The sequence below is a fragment of the Delphinapterus leucas genome, chromosome 10 (assembly GCF_059928025.1).
Source record: "Delphinapterus leucas isolate spDelLeu-1000000601 "Yukka" chromosome 10, BTC_Dleu_Yukka2, whole genome shotgun sequence".
Taxonomy (NCBI): domain Eukaryota; kingdom Metazoa; phylum Chordata; class Mammalia; order Artiodactyla; family Monodontidae; genus Delphinapterus; species Delphinapterus leucas.
The window spans coordinates 63,283,814-63,303,445 of NC_143138.1; the positions used below are offsets into that span (position 1 = coordinate 63,283,814).

Consider the following 19,632-nt stretch of genomic DNA (forward strand, 5'->3'; position numbering starts at 1 on the left):
TCAGATCCTCTGCCCATGTTTTACTCAGGTTGTTCATTTTTTTTTAAACTTTATTTTTAAATTTATTTTTGGCTGCTTTGGGTCTTCACTGCTGTGCACGGGCTTTCTCTAGTTGCTGCACGTGTACTTCTCATTGCAGTGGCTTCTTTTGTTGCGGAGCACAGGCTCTAGGCACGCGGGCTTCAGTAGTTGTGGCACGAGAGCTCAGTAGTTGTGGCTCGCAGGCTCTAGAGCTCAGGCTCAATAGTTGTGGTGCACGGGCTTAGTTGCTCTGCAGCATGTGGGACCAGGGCTCGAACCCATGTCCCCTGAATTGGCAGGCGGATTCTTAACCACTGCACCACCAGGGAAGTCCCTGTTCATTTTTTTTTGGATCTTGAGTTGTTTGAGTTCTTTCAGTATTTTGGATATTAACCCCTTATCAGATGTATCATTTGAAAATCTCTTCTCCCAGTCAGTAGGCTGCCTTTTTGTTTTATTGATAGTTTCCTTCACTGTGCAAAAGCTTTTTAGTTTGATGTAGTTACTTTTGTTTATTTTTGCTTTTGTTTCCCTTGCCTGAGGAGACATATCCAAAAAAAATATTACTAAGACTGATGTCAGAAAGCATCCTGCCTCTGTTTTCTTCTAGAGGTTTTATGGTTTCAGGTCTTACGTTTAAGTCTTTAATCCATTTTGAATTTACTTTTGTGCATAGTGTGAGAGAGTAGTCCATTTTGATTATTTTGCATGTAGCAATCTCGTTTTCCAAGCACGCTGTCCTGGAGAATGTTCCGTGTGCACTTGAAAGAAGTTCTTTCTTTTTGTTTATGTGTATATCTGTTAAAGATTTTTGGTTTGTGGTTACAGTGAGGTTTATATATAGCAGTCTGTCTGTCTATGATTATTTTAAGCTGCTGATCTCTTACATCAGACACATTTTAACAACCCTGCATTTTTGCTCCTCTCCTCCTCCTTGCCCCGCATGTTTACTCTTTTGATATCATCTTTTATATCTTTTTGTTTCGTGTATCCCTTAGCTACTTATTGTGGATGTAGGTGATTTTACTGGCTATATCCACTGGCTGCAGAGCTCATGGTGTCCCAGAGCTCGTGTTGGCCTGCTGGTGGGCAGAGCCCGGGCCCAGGGGGCTGGGCTCAGTCCTGATATGGCAGGCTGTGGGGCTGCGGTGGTCCTGGGGCTGTTGTCTGTCCACTGGTGTGTGGGGCGGGGACCTAGGGCATCCCAGGGGTGGTGCCTACACATTTGTGGGTGAGGCTGGTCCTAGGGCTAGTGCCAGCCCACTGGTGGGCTGAGCTGGGTCCCAGGGTCTCTGGTGGCAGGATCCTGGGGCTAGTACTGGGACCCTGGTGTCTAGGGGTGGTCCTGTGCCCTTTGGTGGACAGGGCTGGGTCTTGGGGCATAAGAGAGCATGTCCGCTGGTGGGTAGGTAGGGCTGTGTCTCTGCCTGGCTAGTTGATTGGCCTGAGGTGTCCCTGGTACTGATGCTGATGGAGCCAGTGTAGGCAGTGGGTGGGGCCAGGTCCTTGTGCTAGTAAGCTAGAAGGAGGACTCCAAAATGGTACTTGCCACCCCCAGTGTCCTTGTGGTAGAGTGAGCTTCTAAAGATGGCTGCCACCATCTTTGTCCCCAGGGTGAGCCAGTTGCCTCCTGCCTCTCCAGGATCAGCAGGTGAATCTGACCCAGGCTCCTTTCATATTTTTGCTTCTGTCCTGGGTCCTGGAGCATGTGAGATTTTGTCTGTGTCCTTTAAGAGTGGAGTCTCTTACTTGCCACAGCCCTTTGGCTCTTCTGAAAGTAAGTTCCACTGGCCTTCAAAGCCAAACGTTCTAGGGGCTTATCTTTCTGATGTAGGAACCCTGAGCTGGAGAGCCCGATGTGAGGCTGGACCCCTCGCCCCTTGGGGAGAGCCTCTGCAGTTGTAATTATCCTCCCATTTGTGGGTCGCCCCCACTGTGGTATGGGTCTTGGTTACACTGGCTCTCCTCCCCTCCTACCCGTTTTGTTGTTCCTTTTTTTATATCTTTAGTTGTAGAAGATCTCTTCTGCTAGTCTTCCAGTTTTTCTCATCAGTAGTTGCTCTGTAAAGAGCTGTAATTTGGTGTGCCTGTGGGAAGAGGTGAGGTCAAGGTCTTCCTGCTCTGCCATCTTGGCCACACATCTCCATGGGCCTTTATTTTCAAAGCTTAATAGGCTTTGAAGTCCATGGTCTCTGGGATCAAGAAGAGAGAGTGCAAGCTCATGCCTATTTTGATATATCTTCCAAAATATGTGTCATCTTAACAGAAACTAGGACTCTGGGTTGATATCAAATCCCCTGTCTTGAAAGAAACTAGGTAGTATTCCTGTTCTGTTAGTTAATAGTTGATACCTATTGGATTCTGATAACCTCACCAGTTTATTTTAGTATACAGTATTACTTTGAACTTTAGAGATTTGATATCAACAGCATAGTTAATGACCAGATAATCTTCTTGGAGGGAATTTCTTTAACTTCTAAGATCTATTTCATAAATAAGTAATGTGAGAGAGTTTTACTGAAATGAGAAACATCACACCAGTTGAGAGCCATTCTTTTTGCAACAGGGAGAAGATTTTGCCTAGATATTTGTTCATCACTGAGTCTTCTGTCTTGGTTTCCATGTACTTATTACATTGAGAACTTAGCTGAGCCTGTTGACTGGTTAATTTTGGAAAAACTCCAGGCAGAACTTGGTGTTAGTGATACTTTGTAGACTTTCTATTTAGAGAACACCCTACTTCCTCTTTCTCTTCTTATAAGTTACAGTATAACTTCAAATCCAGTTAAAATTTGACCTCTCATGATCTTTCCTTAGCTAAGAGAAAAGAAACAATTTTTAAAATTCCGTTTATTCTGTCACTGAGCCAAAGAAAACATTAGTTAAGGGCCATATAGAAATAACAACTTAATGTATGTGTCTTCTGACTAATTATGTTCTATTCTCTAAGAAAATTGAGCTTTTACTATCTTGTGTGAGAATACCAATAAGGATAAGCTTAGAGTCCTTGTCTGCAGAGGCTTGGTAGCCTGTTTGGTGAAGATTTTTTTTTAAATAAATTATTTATTTATGGCTGCATCGGGTCTTTGTTGTTGGGTCTTCATTGCTGTGTGCAGGCTTTCTCTAGTTAAGGCGAGTGGGGTCTACTCTTTGTTGTGGTGCGCGGGCTTCTCATTGTGGTGGCTTGTTGCAGAGCTCGGGCTGTAGGCGCACGGGCTTCAGTAGTTGTGTCACGCAGGGTCAGTAGTTGTGGCACATGGGCTTAGTTGCTCTGCGGCATGTGGGATCTTCCCAGACCAGGGGTCGAACCCATGTCCCCTGCATTGGCAGGCGGATTCTTAACCACTGCGCCACCAGGGAAGTCCCTGGTGAAGATTTAAAAACAAAAATAACAATAAAACCATAACCCCAGCAAAAATTATACCCTGAATGTTTACTCAAGTGTTTCTGACTGTAAGTGCTAGAGAGTTAAAGTTAATTTCATGAGCTTTTGAAATGAAACCTGGGAGCATAAAGCTTACAGAATAAAATTTATTACATAAAACATACTTCAGATCAGTATTAAGGCCAATTAAACAATGGTGGGAAATGGAAGGAGGGAAAGGAGAAGAGGAAGGCAGCAAAGGCATATGTAGATAGCTGAGTTGGGATGACACTTGCTGTTATTAGTTGGATGAATTAGAGCGATTACTTGTAATTAGTCTTCTTAGAAATGTTGATTAGCTGGCAGTCACTGTTCATATCTCCAATTCTTGCTCCAATTCTTAAGCCATTTTCAATAACATTTATCAGAGCAGCCTGGTGGCAGCACCAGCAACTTAGATTCTAGCAACATCTCTCTGAGAGGTAAGATCCAGCAAAGGTCCCAGAGCCCTTAGGCTAGATAGAACTCTTTACCTTGATCCACAATTACTCTTATTTTTGTTCTTTTAACACCTTTTTAAGCTTAATTTTTATATTAATTTTAAGCTTAATTATTATAATCTAATACGAGTATATGGTTTAAAGCTAAGTGACACAAAGCTTATATATTAAAAGAGCACTTTTCAGCACTCCCAACTCCCACTGTCCCAGAGGCATCTATCAATACTTTCATTTTTTTACAATGTTTATTTATTTAGGTTGTGCTGGGTCTTAGTTGCGGCATGCAAACTCTTAGTTGTGGCATATGAACTCTTCGTTGTGGCATGTGAACTCTTAGTTGCAGCATGCGGGATATAGTTCCCTGACAAGTGATTGAACCCGGGCCCCCTGCATTGGGAGCGTGGAGTCTTACCCACTGGATCATCAGGGAAGTCCCAGTATTTTCATGTTTTTAAGCAGTTTCTTCTGGTATTTTGCTTTACACTTCTAAACAACATGCTTATACTGCTATTTCCTGATTTGTTTTTCAGTTTCAGTCATATGATGACTTTTTACTTAAGAAGATGAGAATTTAGCTTTTATACCTCTCTTCCTTTCCTCTCCTCTCAGTGTGGTTATTCAGTGTTCACATTATTATGGTTGTGTAGGTATGACTCAAAGGAAGTCAGTAATGTATTATAATTACATTTCCTTATAAAAATGCTTTGTTTTTCCTTGAATTAAAAAGTTTGCTTGACTTTTCTTTACCTGTTGCTAATTAATCTTCAGTCTCTGGGACAGCAGTAAAACTCCTCTGCTGATGGTAACTGTCAATTCATCTTCTTCTGTGAGGCTTACCTCCAGGAGCCCTATCCCCTGCTTTAATCTGGACTGGCTGTTCTTTAGGCCTGTTGCATTGTCCTGGAACTTCCCTTTACCATCATCATGAGAATTTCTTTTACCTCTCTCCTGTTTTGGATTCCAAGTCTAACTCTTGATTTACTCCATGTCGATGAAACATCTTTTCCTTCTTTCCAAGAAAGAGTGAAAGAGAAGTATCTTTTGAGATACTGCACATCTGAAAATGCTTTCATTCTGTCCTCACGTTTATTTGTTAGTGTGACTAAGTAGAGAATTCTCAGAAATTATTATCCTTCAGAATTTTAAAGACCTTTCTGTTGAATACTCCAATGTGTTGCTGTTGAATAATCCAATAGTGTGGCTGTTGAATATTTCAGCACTTCTTTCTCTTAGTTTTTTTTTTTTTTCTGGAAACTTTGGGATTGTATCTCTATGGTATTTTGAGTTTTACACTTAATGTGCCTCTGTGTGTGTGTGTTTCATATATTTGGTGGGCCTTTTACATCTGGAAACTTGTCCTTTGGCTTGAGGTTTCTTCTTTGTTTTTGCACTATTTCTTTGATAAATTTTTTTCTTGTGTACTCTCCTGGAATTCCTGCTAAGTGGATGTTGAACATCCTGGATTGTGCCCCTCTCTTTCTTCCTGTCTTCTCTCCCCCTCCTGTCTCTTTCCATCTCCCCCTTTCTTCCTTCCTATGCTTTTCTGTTTTACAGCTCTTATCTTTTTATTCTGTTCTCAAGGAGAGTTCTTCGGTTTTATTTTCCAGTCCTTCTACTGAATATTCAAATAATTATTTCTGCCGTCAGTCCAAAAACATATTCTTGCTTGCTGAATCTCCTTCTCCCCCCCTCCCCCTCCTTCTTTTTGGTATTTTTGTTTCATGAGTGCAATGTCTTCTCTCTCAGGCTACCAGTTATAAATGTGTTTTGAAGCTTTATTCTGTTCTCAGCATAGTTTGTTTACTCAGTTATTTTTCTCTTTGTTTCGTTCTGTGTCTTGTGTGATGGAAGCTTAGCTCAAATATCTGGTGATCCTCGGTTGTCATTTCATGTTTGAGAATGAGGCACTAAAAAATGGATTGGAAGGGTCTGTTTGTGGGTCAGGATTTGTCAATTGGTGGCCTTCACTAGAGTGATTGTGCAGGAACTCAACTGTTTCTTTGGGGGAGGTGCCCTAAATGTCAGCATTTGCAGGTCTTTTCTTTTGGGCCAGTAAGTTTCTTCAGAGACAGTATTCATAGCTCTTTCGGGAATTGGGGGAGTGGGATGCTTGGCCTTTAGCCTTCTGGGAACCTGGCAGAGGAAGAGGGTGGATGATTTTCCCAATCTGTAAGCAGACCTTCTCTGTGTCTCCAGACTTTACTTGACTCACTGTGGTCCTCAGCTGTGCCTGGTTTCTGGAGTTCAGGTCTTCTCTTGTTGAACTGCTGTAAGCGTTAAATCATCTGGTTAGGGAGGTACCTGGACTCTAGGTTTGGGTAGGGATCTGATTGTTCCTTACACAGACTTTGAACCGCCTTACTCTTAACGCCAACCCTGCAGTTAATCTCACTGCCCCACCTCATCCCCTACCCAAGTCCTTAGTTCTTGAGGCTTTTCAGCACTCTACAGCTGGAGTCTGCTTACTTTGTTGGCTCTCACCCCGTAGGCAGTTAGATTCTGTAGTAACTTAATTAGCCCATTTCTAAGCACTTTTCTTCTTCCACACCTGCATTTGAATGACTAGTATCTGCCCTACAGCCTGCACCCACCTCTTGGTACTAACCAGATTCCATCTTCTGAAAGAATATCAAGGCTTTTTCTCTGGAGGGTTTTCACTCTTGGAAATTCATTTCATTCTACTTCGATTACAAAGCTAATTTGTTGATCTTCTCATTTCACATGTACCTAGCCAGACTGGAAGTGTTATATATAGTATATTTCACCTTCATATAAAAGAAATTTTCATTTCTAACTTTGTAATTTTAAGGATTTTGAACACATAGTGAGGTTATTAACTTTGACTGCGATTATTAGGAATGTAACTATTTCTGTGGCTGTATATTTTTTGTATATGATTTAAAGTCTTAATTCAAGATGTATATATATATTAAAAAAATAAGTTGAGTTGCAGCTGCATTGGGTCTTCATTGCAGTGTGTGGGCTTTCTCTAGTTGTGGCGGGCAGGGGCTACTCTTCGTTGTGGTGCGTTGGCTTCTCATTGCGGTGGCTTCTTGTCGTGGAGCACGAGCTCTAGGTGTGCGGGCTCAGTCGTTATGGCTCATGGGCTTAGTTGCTCCGCGGCATGTGGGATCTTCCCAGACCAGGGCTCGAACCCGTGTCCCCTGCATTGGCAGGTGTATGCTTAACCACTGCGCAGCCAGGGAAGTCCCCAAGATGTATGTATTTTTTCAGTGTTCCACACCCTTCCAGATCAGTTTTAAATTTAAATGTCAAGTTGGGAAAAATTTTTTAATTGCTTATATTAGGGATACTTTTTGTTCCATGTATATTTTGAAATATATTTATTTATGTATTTATATATATTTTTACATAATTATACATATTAAAATTTTAATAGGAGATTTTTCTGCTCTTATAAATATTTGATTTTATAATAAATTTCACTGACTAAAAGGTATCTGTTAGGTAACACACCAAAACTTGTATATGGAAACAAGTATGATTTTTTAAAATTCATTGACTTCATTCAAATAATTTATTTTTATGGTAGAAGTTTTGCAGGTGAGAAGCTTAAATACATTGGTTTTAGGGCCCCATCAGTTACCAAAATTCAAGGATGCTCAAGTTCCGTATATAAGTGGCGTAGTGTTTACATATAACCTATGTACATCCTCCTGTATATTTGAAATCATCTCTATATTATAATACCTAATACAATGTAAATGTTATGTAAATAGTTGCAAATACAATGTAAATGCTATGTAAATAGTTGTAAATACAATGTAAATGTTATGCAAATAGTTGATGATGTTCAGCAAATTCTAGTTTTGCTTTTTTGGAACTTTCTGGAATTTTTTTTTCTTGAGTATTTTCAATCCACTGTTGGTTGAATCCACCCTTGTGGAACCCATGGATAAAGAGGGCCTACTGTATATAGATAAAAGAAGTCAAAGTATAAGAGGGTGGAGCTATTGAGGGAACACAGAATGCATTTCTCTACTGGCTGTTCATTTAGATGCAAGCTTTGTGTCTTTGTCCACTGTATTGAAAAAGTGGAGGAATTTGATTTCTGAGATTGTATGTTGATAATCATCTCTTATATTAAGAATAACATTAGTTATTAAAGAAGTAACACCATGTGTGTGAAGTAAACTGTGGTAGCTTCCCGCCCCCCCCCAAATACAGCTGTGAATTTAGAAGAGCTTAGGGCCCTGAGCAATATGAAGAAGATGGATATAATAAAACCCAGGGACTTCACTCGTGGTCAGAACTGTGTAGCATTCATCAGCCTTTGTCTCAAATGTAAAACTAAAGCGGCTGAGTAGGAGCAGTGGTGATGGCTTTGTCAAGAGACTGAGACAGCAGAAGAGAAAACTGAAGCTCAGTGGTCTGAGGTCATTTAGTAAAAAAAATAATGCCGCCATTTCGTGGAGTCTCTTCTTAGTGCCAGGCATGTCACACATATTCTCTCATTTACCCTCACCGATCACTTACCACTTTTTAATAGAGAGAAAGCTGAGCTGGGAAGTTCAGTGATTTGTTCAGGGACTCATGACAAGTAAGCATGGAGTTGGAATTCAAACCAGGTTTGTAAGAGCTTAAAACCTGTAACTTTTTCACCATACTGTGTTACTAGAATTTGAAGGCATCATCTTTTGGTAGGATGGCCCAGAAATTGATGTGTTCAAGATCCTAGTCAGTCAGGAAAACATTGTTACTTATACTTAGGTTAAGACATAAGGAAAAAACCTTGGTTTAATAAAATATAAATTAAAGACACGCCATTAAAAATGGTTTTTAAAATGTTTTATCACTTAGAAACTCACACACCAGGTATCAAACTCAATTGAAGGAAACATCTCTTTGTTTTGTTCCAGGAAGATAAAGTGTTTTTGTGTTTTGGCCAGGGGTTAATGTGGAGATTATTTCATTCCAGGAGGGATTTGATCACTGTAGTAGTTTTCTATTGCTGCTGTACCAAATTACCATAAGCTTAGAAACTTTAAACAATACAAATGTATTATCTCTTAGTTACTGTCGTTCAGAAGTCCAATATGAATCTCACTGGGCTAAAATCACGTTTCATAGTGGAGGCTCTGAGGAAGAATCCAGCTCATTCAGGGTGTTGACCAAATCCATTTTCTTGTGGTTGTTGGACTAAGGTCCCTGTTTTCTTGCTGGCTGTCAGCCTGAGGCCACTCTCCTGTCCCTGCACGTGACCTCAACATCTCAGGAACTACCAACAACTTGTCACATCCTTCTCATGATTGAAATCTTCATTGTAGGAAAGCATTTCCCATTGTAGGAAAGCATTTCACGTGACTCTTTCAGATCCTGAGCCTGTTTAAGACCTGGAAATGCAGTGGGACATCTGATGCACAGGCATTTAAACAGCATTTAAAAGATTGGGGGTTGTTAGGGTGTGGAGGGATTCTAAAGAGTGAGGCTTATAAAATGCCCTCTGATTTAGAGAAAGAATTTTTTCCAAAGGCTTTTATAAAGAAGTCTTGTTTTTCAGGTCTACTTTTTGTTTAAAATTTTTGTTTCTATTTGGTACTTGTTTTTTTATTTATCACCTACCTCCTTGTCCCTAGTACTTGTGTAATGCTTAGCACATGGTAGCTTTTCAATAAATTTATTGACTTACTCCTGGAGTGCAACTTAGCCTTGCACAAAACATCTTCTGCAGATATGGACTGATGTGTTGGATTTTTTTTTTTTTTTTTTTTTTTTTTTAATGATTCGAGACTAGAGGTAACTATCCTATGACTAGATTGTCTGGAAGTTTTTTTATACTTCCTTTAGTTTGTTTCAGGATCTCTCACTTTGCTTCTTTTTATAGGTTTATTGAAGCATAGTTGACATATAATAAACTGCACATATTTAAAGCATGCACTTTGATACATTTTGATATATTTTACACCTGTGAAACCATCACCAGTATCAAATGAATACAGTCATTACCCTTAAGTTTCCTTGTCTGTAATCACTTCCGTTTTCCCTTCTTTGTGCAAGTTAAACATACAACTACAATATCACCCAGCCATTCCACTTCTAAGTAGTCATCCAAGAGAAATGATGCATATGTCTGCCTTAAGACTTGTACTAGAATGTTCATAGAAGCTTTATTCATAATATCCTAAACTGGAAATGGCACAGATGTCCATCAGCAAGTGAATGAATAAACAAATTGTGATATATCCATACAGTGGACTACTATTCAGGAATAAAAAGGAACATATATTTAGTTTGAATTGAAGACTGCCATATTTGAAGCAGATTTGTTTCCTTTGTTGCATTTCTTATTTTGTATTAAAATTGACTTTCATTTCCTTGGCATACCCCATTCCCACCCCATGGAGGAAATATTAAGAAGTTAGTTATAGATGAACCATAAAAGGATGTAAGTTATATTTGGATAATTAAGGGTTGATTATTCCTCAAAAACTTATAAGTCAAAAATGGTCAGTATAGTTTGTTCTGCTACAGGACTTGTTTCTGTAACACCAAATAGCTTATACATGGTCAGTAAGTAAGAAATGATGGGGCTTCCCTGGTGGCGCAGTGGTTGAGAGTCCGCCTGCCGATGCAGGGGATACGGGTTCGTGCCCCGGTCCGGGAAGGTCCCACATGCCGTGGAGCGGCTGGACCCATGAGCCTTGGCCGCTGAGCCTGCGCATCCGGAGCGTGTGCTCCGCAACGGGAGAGGCCACAACAGTGAGAGGCCTGCATATCGGAAAAAAAAAAAAAAAAAAAAAATGATGTCAGTGATGGTGTGTGGGTTTATTATATAAGATTTTTCATTGGCAAGAAGAGTAGACTAGAGGGAGTAGAATTTAAAAGGAAAGGAAAAAGCCCTCAGATAGGCTGCTGCCCAGACAGATGTTCTTTCAAGTGTGGTTTAAGAACGGCAGAGATTAGTCCCTGGAAAAACAAACAAGCTAGTTCTCGCCCCAACTCTGGTCAGCTCCTGGAGACCCTCCATACCTGCGGGTTCCGTACCTGCAGGTTCCAACTTGGTTGAATCCACGGTTGCAGAGGGCTGACTGTACTGCACCATTTAATATGAGGGACTTGAGCATCCACAGATTTTGGTATTTGGAACCAATCCCTGGCAGATACCTGTATTTACTCCTGTGCCCACCTCAACAACAGCCTCAGTCTCCATTGTTTTAGTGCCTGCAAATCTTTATTTTAACTTTATTTAGTTTTTGTTGATTGTTATTTCCTGAGGCAGTCCCCAGCCATGCTGAATTGCTTGCCTGGAGTTATCCGTTGTACCTCCTGAGGAGCCAACTGTTAATTTTTGTTGGACTCGGGTTACAAAGTTGCATAAATTCTGAGTACTCTACTAATTGTACCCCCTTTATTTTTTACTTTGCAGGATGCGGTTTTTTTTTTCAAGAACACATCAGTGGCATTCAAACAAAATACAAAAATGTTAAAGTAGTTTATTTTAAACAATTTCCTGGAAATGTGTTTCTTAGTGTTTTTAGCTAATACTTAAATCTTGGTTACTATGTGTCAAGTGTTCTAAATGCTTATCAAAGAGTATATCATTTTATCCTCACAACAATGCAATTTAATGAGTCTGGTATTATCCTTATTTTATGGATAAGGGAACTGAGGAACACAGGGGAGGAGTAACGTGCCCAAGTTCACACAGCACAGTCTGGTTCCATAGAATGCTCCTGACTACTGTGCTACATTGCCTTCTGCACCATGTTGAGTATAAATTAGATTTTAGTATGATTTTCTTACGTAAGTCAGAGTGGTAGTTTTACAGCGAATTAAAACCGTATCAGCATTAAATTAGGTGAAAAGAGTTGCAGTGAACACATGAGGACAGCATAATAGCTTTATCTATTCAGAAGCTGGGAAAATGTCATTCTTTTTTTTTTTTTTTTTTTTTGGTGGTACGCGGGCCTCTCACTGTCGTGACCTCTCCCGTTGCGGAGCACAGGCTCTGGACGCGCAGGCTCAGCAGCCATGGCTCACGGGCGCAGCCGCGCCGCAGCATGTGGGATCCTCCCGGACCGGGGCACAAATCCGTGTCCCCTGCATCGGCAGGCGGACTCTCAACCAATGCGCCACCAGGGAAGCCCAATGATGTCAAATTTAAACACTGTTCAATTGTTATAACAGATTTTTTTGGAAGTCTTCATTTCACTTCATTATTTATGGTTTTAAATTTCTTCTTAGGCATATCACACCTGACAAATTCTATGTGGAAGCTTGTGATGATGGAGCAGATGATGTACTTATCATCGACCGTGTGTCCACAGAAGTTACACTCTCAGGTATTTCATGGCCAGATTTAGAAGTGTCTAGAAAGAGTTTACACTTAAGTTGCAATAGTTAAATTAATGAGATCCATGTGAGTGTGTGGATATCTGAGTGTCTTCTTAGAAAATTTTAATTCTTGCTACCTCATTTGATTTTTATGCATTAATTTTATACTTTTTCCTTTTCATGAAAAGGAGAAATGATCTTGAAAATTTTAGGTAGCATTTTACTATTCATAAGGATTTAAAAACTTTCTTTATTTGTTCCCTTATCAATACCGTAACAGGATTGGTTTTGTTGGTATGTTAGGTTCCTTTCTAGCTGTAAGATTTGAATTATTTGAGTGTGAGAAAGTTGTTTTAGCATTAAGTGTGTGGAATGTTAACAGCTGATTTTGTTTTGAAAATATTCATGACTATGAGGATAATTTAATAAATGAAAAATAATATATACATCACTGGGTAAAACTTGTGTTTTAGGCAGAATGATTTTCCTAAGCTTTATCTATATCTTATCTATCAATCCAGTTATAATTTAGCTTTGCTTCTCTGGGGTGTGAAAAGCAACTTGTTTTTCAATTGTGTGGAACACTGATTTCTGACTAGATTAATGTGAAGTAATTTTGGTAACGAATTAATGTATCATGTGATATCACATTTAGAATTTCATATGTTTAAAAATTTACCTCTAGATAGTGTTCTGTATTAATTTTTTTCTGAAGGGCAGTATTTGAGTAACCATAGAGTAGGCATTCGGTAAATGGTAAATATCCTTTGAACGGATTAAGTGAAACATGAAGATATTTAGCATAGGATACTAAAGTGTAAGAAAGGTAGGACTATAAATCTCCATTTCCTTGGTTGTCTGCTTTTTCTGGTAAGCTTTTCCTTTGACCAAATAAAGTAAGAGCTGTTTTAGTTTGATAATTTGGCATTTGCTGTGACTGTTGCTTGGTGACTGCTCTCTCAGAATAGCTGACTGATTTTAACCACCCTTAGTGTACTTCTGAAATTTAGTCCCACTACTTCTTTATATAATATTGATTCAACCCAGTGTCTTTTTTATTTTTTTGGAGGGGAGGCGGGCTGGGGGTGGTGGGCCTTGCCACGAGGATCTTAGTTCCCTGACCAGGGATCCATCCCGTGCCTCCGGCAGGGGAAGCTTGGAGTCCTAACCACTGGACCACCAGAGAATTCCCTACCACCTAGTGTCTTATAAAAGCTTTAGTATGCATGTATTTTCAATTATTTTTTGTCCTTTCAGTGACATTTTATTTGTAAGTAGAGAATGCAGACCCATTTGAGTGGACAAAGCTTAAAGGTTTTGAATAGTTTGGATGTAAAAGTGATAAGCAAACAGTCATTGGTAGACACATGAAGAGATACTTTGACCTGAAGCTAGTGATGATGAGGGGCTGTCGATCACAGTTTCTCTGGCAGTTTCCTTTTACCATTGGGAATACAAACCATTGCCACCGAAAGAGGAATTTTTTTTCTTCCCTGAAAAACCAACATAGTCTTAGGAATTATCATAGTGTTATTGCTATTACGCTCCAGTTAATGTAACTTACAGCTGTATCAGTAGTACATGTATGTTTATCAATGATCTCAGTATATTCAGAATCTTCTCTGAGCTTTAAACTGCACTGGTATTTCCATTTTTCATGGTAATTAATTATGGCATAGTATTGCTAAGTAAATTGAATTATTGAGAGAAACAAGTGAATTTTAGACCTTATTCAGAATTAGTTTATTTAGAAAAACAGGACTGCCTTTAAGAAACAGGACTGGAGTTTACAGCAGTGTTTCAAAATGGGTCCCAGGCTGATAATTAAACTGTGACTGAAAGAAAAATTTTATAGCCTTTAATTTCCTACTGTGCATTGTGACTCTGGGAGAAGGAGTAGAGTTAGTATGGATGTAGCAAAATAAGTTTCTTTGACTGGGAGACCCTACCCCCCCCCTTTTTGGGCATTATTCCCTAAACTAGAGTTGTACAAAATATGTTTTGTGAAACATGTTGGCTTAAAGTTTAACAACTGTGAAATGAACCTTGTAATGTAAGGTAGTCTTTATTAATAACGGCATTATTGATAAAATCGCAGCTAATGATATTGCCTCCCTGGATACCTGTATCAGTTTCTTTTAGACGTGAACAGGAGGCTTTTCCTTCCTCCTCCCCTCTTGAATCTTGGCCTCCATGTCTCACATTCTTATTAGGGAATTAGGCGAGCCCTTTTTTTGCATTCCATTTGTTGCATGTTGAGATTAAAATCTTGTTTCAACTTCCATTTACTTTCTAATTCTCTTAAAGGGGTAAAGATTTGGTTTCTGACAAGAGGTTGAATAAATTTGGTTGAAAATTGGCATTGGAAATAACCCTTAATTTACGTAGTGAGGTTGCTGAAGCATGTTACTTTTGGCACCATATTCTAGACAGGCAGAGACCTTTATATGTAACACGGACATCTTTGTTTTATATTCTGCCAAAGTGGAGGTCTAACACTAATGAAGGAATATTGTTTTCTTGGAACAAAGCGTGCATATTGAAGTAACAATTGAAATGAAACTACATTTCTCTTTCAGTTGGTGAGCTTTTTCTAAGTGATTTTTCTTTACTTTCTTCTTTAAAGTCAAGAAAGATATTCCTCCTTCAGCTGTCACAAGACCAATATTTGGTATACTGGGCACAATTCATCTGGTGGCAGGTAAGAAAAATGAGCTAAGATGGACAAGAAGGTAATTAAATCGATGCTATTAGAGTATAAGATGAAGGCACACTTTATATCTTGCTTTAGGCAATAAATCTGTAGGTGTTTGTCATTAATTTATACCCGAAATAGCAAGTGGTTAAATTTGTAAGCCTGAGGTTCTATTTTTTTTAATTAATTAATTTATTTATTTATTTTTGGCTGCGTTGGGTCTTGGTTGCTATGCGCGTGCTTTCTCTAGTTGCGACGAGCGGGGGCTACTCTTCATTGTGGTGCACAGGGTTCTCATTGCGGTGGCTTCTCTTGTTGCAGAGCACGGGCTCTAGGCACACGGGCTTCAGTAGTTGGGGCTCATGGGCTCCAGAGCACAGGTTCAGTAGATATGGCACACGGGCTTAGTTGCTCCATGGCATGTGGGATCTTCCCAGATCAGGGCTCGAACCCGTATCCTCTGCATTGGCAGGCGGATTCTTCACCACTGTGCCACCAGGGAAGTCCTGGACCAGAGTATTCTAAACCTTCAACTCCGTGGCTCTGTGTTATTAGGAAAGTGATGGTTTTTAATCTAAATTTTATTTCATTGAACTTTTGAAAAGTTCCTATCGTATCAGGCACTGTGCTGGATGTTATTTATAAAAGATGCAAGTCCCTTTTGTCCTGTAGCTTACAGTTGAGTGAGAGAGGCATTTAAATAGTAAATTACTGCAGAACAATGTAACAAGTTCTAGGAGAGAGATGTACATAGGAAAACTTTCAGGGAGGGCACTTGTGGTTAGAGCCTTGAACAGTTGTGAAGAATTAATCTAGTGGTAAAGGCTTACCCTGGTTTATTTGTGGGAGGAGGAGGTGGCCAGGATCAGGGTTGGTGTATTAATGCATGGTGCTGGGATCGCTTCTTGATTCCTGACCACCCATCTTTGGAATGTTGCAGTAACCAGTTAGTTATACTGCCCCAGCACATTTCTCTACCATTTAGAATGACATGAAGGACATGGGAGGTGTAGATATCTGCAGTGGCCAGATACTATGACCTATGATGCTTTAAGCTACACGTTGGGAAATGCATTAGCAGAGGCCCGTATGCTTTGGAGAGGACAGGAGAGTGAGAGAGAAGCGTTCTCTGTCTGTACTTTCCATCTGCTAGGATCACTGCTCTGGTTACCGAAAGCTTTTACTTTTATCTTTCTGAGAAAAAATTTGATCTTTCAGTAAAAATTTGTCTAAATAATATGCTGGTCTTTCTATTCATAAATTATAAGATTGCTTTTCAAAAAGTATGGGTCCTTTATCTATTTAGCACAGCTCTCGCCTTTATTTATTTTGGCTGTGCCTCAAAGCTTGCAGGACCTTAGTTCCCTGACCCGAGATCAAACTTGCACCCTCGGCAGTGAAAGCGCGGAGTCCTAACCACTCGACTGCCAGGGAATTCCCGTAACTCTTGCCTTTAAAGAATAAGGACTGCTATTTCTGGCTTTACAGTTGCCTTATTTCTATTTATGTGTACTTGGCTCTGCTTTTTTGCAGGTAATTATCTAATTGTCATTACCAAAAAGAAAAAAATAGGTGAATTTTTCAATCATGTAATCTGGAAAGCAATAGATTTTGATGTCCTTTCTTATAAGAAGACAATGTTGCACTTAACTGATATTCAGGTAAGAACTGGAAGCACTTACTAATTGCAAAATCCAAAGAAGTCCCATGGGGTGGATGGGGAAGGGAGGTGGAACACAAAGAATGTTTGATGGATTTCTTTTAAACCTAATTATTTAAACAATGCATAGAGCATGGTCACTCTACATACCTAGCCCTAAAGTGTATTTTTTTTAAAAACTGTTCATATATTTTATTGCACTTGGGTTTTTTTTTAACTGACTCAATTCTTAGATATGAAATTTCATACGAGAGAAAAGGACAGACTGAAAATGCACATGTAGTCAACACGTAGATTTAACTTCATATCCTTTTTGTGAAGAAATAAAATATTAAATATCTTTCCACCATTGTAAAGCAGTTATACTCCAATAAAGATGTTAAAAGAGATAAAAATAAAAGGGATGCTCCTATACATTACTAAAAAAAAAAATTATCTTTGAAGTTCCACTCATCCCGTTTCATTCCCTCTTTCCCTAGGGAGAAAGCTTTCTTCAGTTTTGCCACATGGGAATATAAGTGTGTGTGCATGTGTACACATTCAAACAGTCCTCTTTTTGCACAGTTCCTATATGCATGGATTTCAGTTACCACAGTTTAGTTAACACCAGTTCCCAACAACACAGTTTAAATTTCAGTTACCATGATATATTGACTAAAGAATTAGCTCACCAAAGATGAAAGTGCAATGAAACAAAAAATGACGACTCTAGAAGTGAAATTCAAACTGAACATGAATAGAGTATAGAAGAAATAGCTGATGGTGGGAATAAGAGATTCTGGATACGCAGCCAGAGGTCTCAGTGAAGGTGATGTTATCCGACATTAATGGTCAAGTGGTTGTGATGAAAAGGTTGAACGTGTCCCAGAGCAAGTGATGCCGGTAACAAACTTCACGTTAAAGGAACTCACAGAAGTGTTTCATGATGTTAATAGTACGCAGGATTAAGTGTTAGAAGCTAGTTCAGGCTTAGATGTACGACAGTTCATCAGGGTGTAGAAAAGATGGTATCATAAGTTACATGATGAGAAGAATGCAAGCACTGTTCAGGCTACTCTTGATAAATTTTGACCAGAAGTAAAATATTTTTAATTATCAGTGTTTCAAATTACAGTATACTAAACAACGTTTTACTATTCATTTCCCTATACATTTATAACTTACAGTAGGAGAGTTTTTAATGTGTTGATTAAAAAAATTTTAAGTCACGAAATGATCCTAACTTTCCTATTGATTATTAAGATAGTTTAAGATTATTAAGATTAAGATAACATGGTCATTTTTATAGTCCCACCCTATCATGCAAAGTGAAGATTGCCTGTATTCATATTCAGACAATATCTGTTTTTGCTTGCAGTGTATTTTAAAACTTACATGAATGGCATTAACCCTGTTCTAGTTTTTGAAAATTACTTTTTTTTAAGTCAACATTATGTTTAGAGATTTACATATGTTGAGTACTTGTTTTCTAAATGTACTTTATTTATAGTATTTGCTTTTTAAAAATTTTAAGCTGTATTTTTATTCCGAGGATTACAAAAAGTTTGTTTTTAAAAGAAAGCTAATTATTCTAAAATATGTATCTTACCTATGATAAACATTAAAAAAAAAATCAGTCCTAGCACTATTGTCTTATTGACTAAGTAAAGCTGTAGAGTATGGTTTTTATACTTTAAACTTAAAATTTCTTTCTTACTGTATATCTATCAATATATTAATAAATTAATTCTCTATGAGACATGATAATTTAAGGCAATAAAAATGGTTGTTTTCATTTAATAGCCTAGTAATATTTACTTGAACAGTTTCTTCTTTATTGCTATAGTTTGTTTTCAGGCTATGTAACTAATTTTAGCATTCCTTGCTGTATATGCTTTGCTTATTTATACCTTTCGTGTTTTTACAAAAAGAGGCCAAATTAAAAATTTTGTATTTAGATTCGTAACATGAATTAACATGTTAATCATTTGCTAAACATTAAACAGTAACAAACATTAAAAATTATTTTTTAAAACAAGGATAAAAACAAATGTCAATCTTGGTATTCATTGGGAAAGCCAGCTAAAATGATTATCAGAAAATATACTGCTTTTACTGGATCTTCCTTTATTGCTTATTGAAGTATAATTGACTTACAATATTATATTAGTTTCAGGTGTACAACATGGTAATTCAGTATTTTTATGCATTTTAAAATGATCACCATGAGAAGTCAAGTTACCATCTGTCACCATACAAAGTTATAAAATATTATTGACTGTATTCTGTATGTTGTATATTATATCCCCATGACTTACTTATTTTATAAATGGAAGTTAGTATCTCTTAATCTCCCTTACCTATTTCGTTCATCCTTCCTACCCCTCCCTCCCCACTGGCAACCACCAGTTTGTTCTCTGTCTATGGGTCTGTTTGTATCATTTTTTTTCCTCTTTTTAAATTTTTTTTATTGGAGTAAAATTGCTTTACAATGTTGTATTAGTTTCTGCTGTACAATGAAGTGAGTCAGCTATACCTATATCCCCTCCCTCTTGGACCTCACTCCCACCACCCGCCCCTATCCCACCCATCTAGGTCATCACAGAGCACTGAGCTGAGCTCCCTGTGCTATACAGCAGGTTCCCACTAGCTAGCTATTTTACACATGGTAGTGTATTTATGTCATACCTAATCTCCCAGTTCGTCCCACCCTCCTCTCCCCGCTGCTGCCCGTGTCCACATGTCTGTTCTCTGTGTTTACATCTCTAATCCTGCCCTACAAATAGGTTTATCTGTACCATTTTTCTGGATTCCACATATATGCGTTAATAAACGATACTTGTTTTTCTCTTTGTGGCTTACTTCACTCTCGATGACAGACTCTAGGTCCATCCACATCTCTACAAATGACCCAATTTCATTCCTTTTTATGGCTGACTAATATTCCATTGTATATATGTACCACATCTTCTTTGTCTATTCATCTACCGTTGGACGTTTAGGTTGTTTCCATGTCCTGGCTATTGTAAATAGTGCTGCAGTGAACATTGGGTGCGCATATCCTTTTGAATTATGGTTTTCTTGTCAGTGTCTTACAGTTTTCTAATGACGGGTCTTT

General features: G+C 38.6%; 1 protein-coding gene across 1 annotated transcript in view; it reads left to right on the plus strand.

The window, feature by feature from the left end:
* SACM1L (SAC1 like phosphatidylinositide phosphatase) overlaps positions 1-19,632 on the plus strand; it is a 50,919-nt gene that overhangs the window by 4,731 nt on the left and 26,556 nt on the right. The window contains exons 2-4 of the mRNA XM_089918058.1: positions 12,091-12,188; positions 14,807-14,881; positions 16,409-16,536. Of these exons, the coding sequence (XP_089774184.1) occupies positions 12,091-12,188; positions 14,807-14,881; positions 16,409-16,536 (301 nt within the window). The remainder of the gene's footprint in view (positions 1-12,090; positions 12,189-14,806; positions 14,882-16,408; positions 16,537-19,632) is intronic.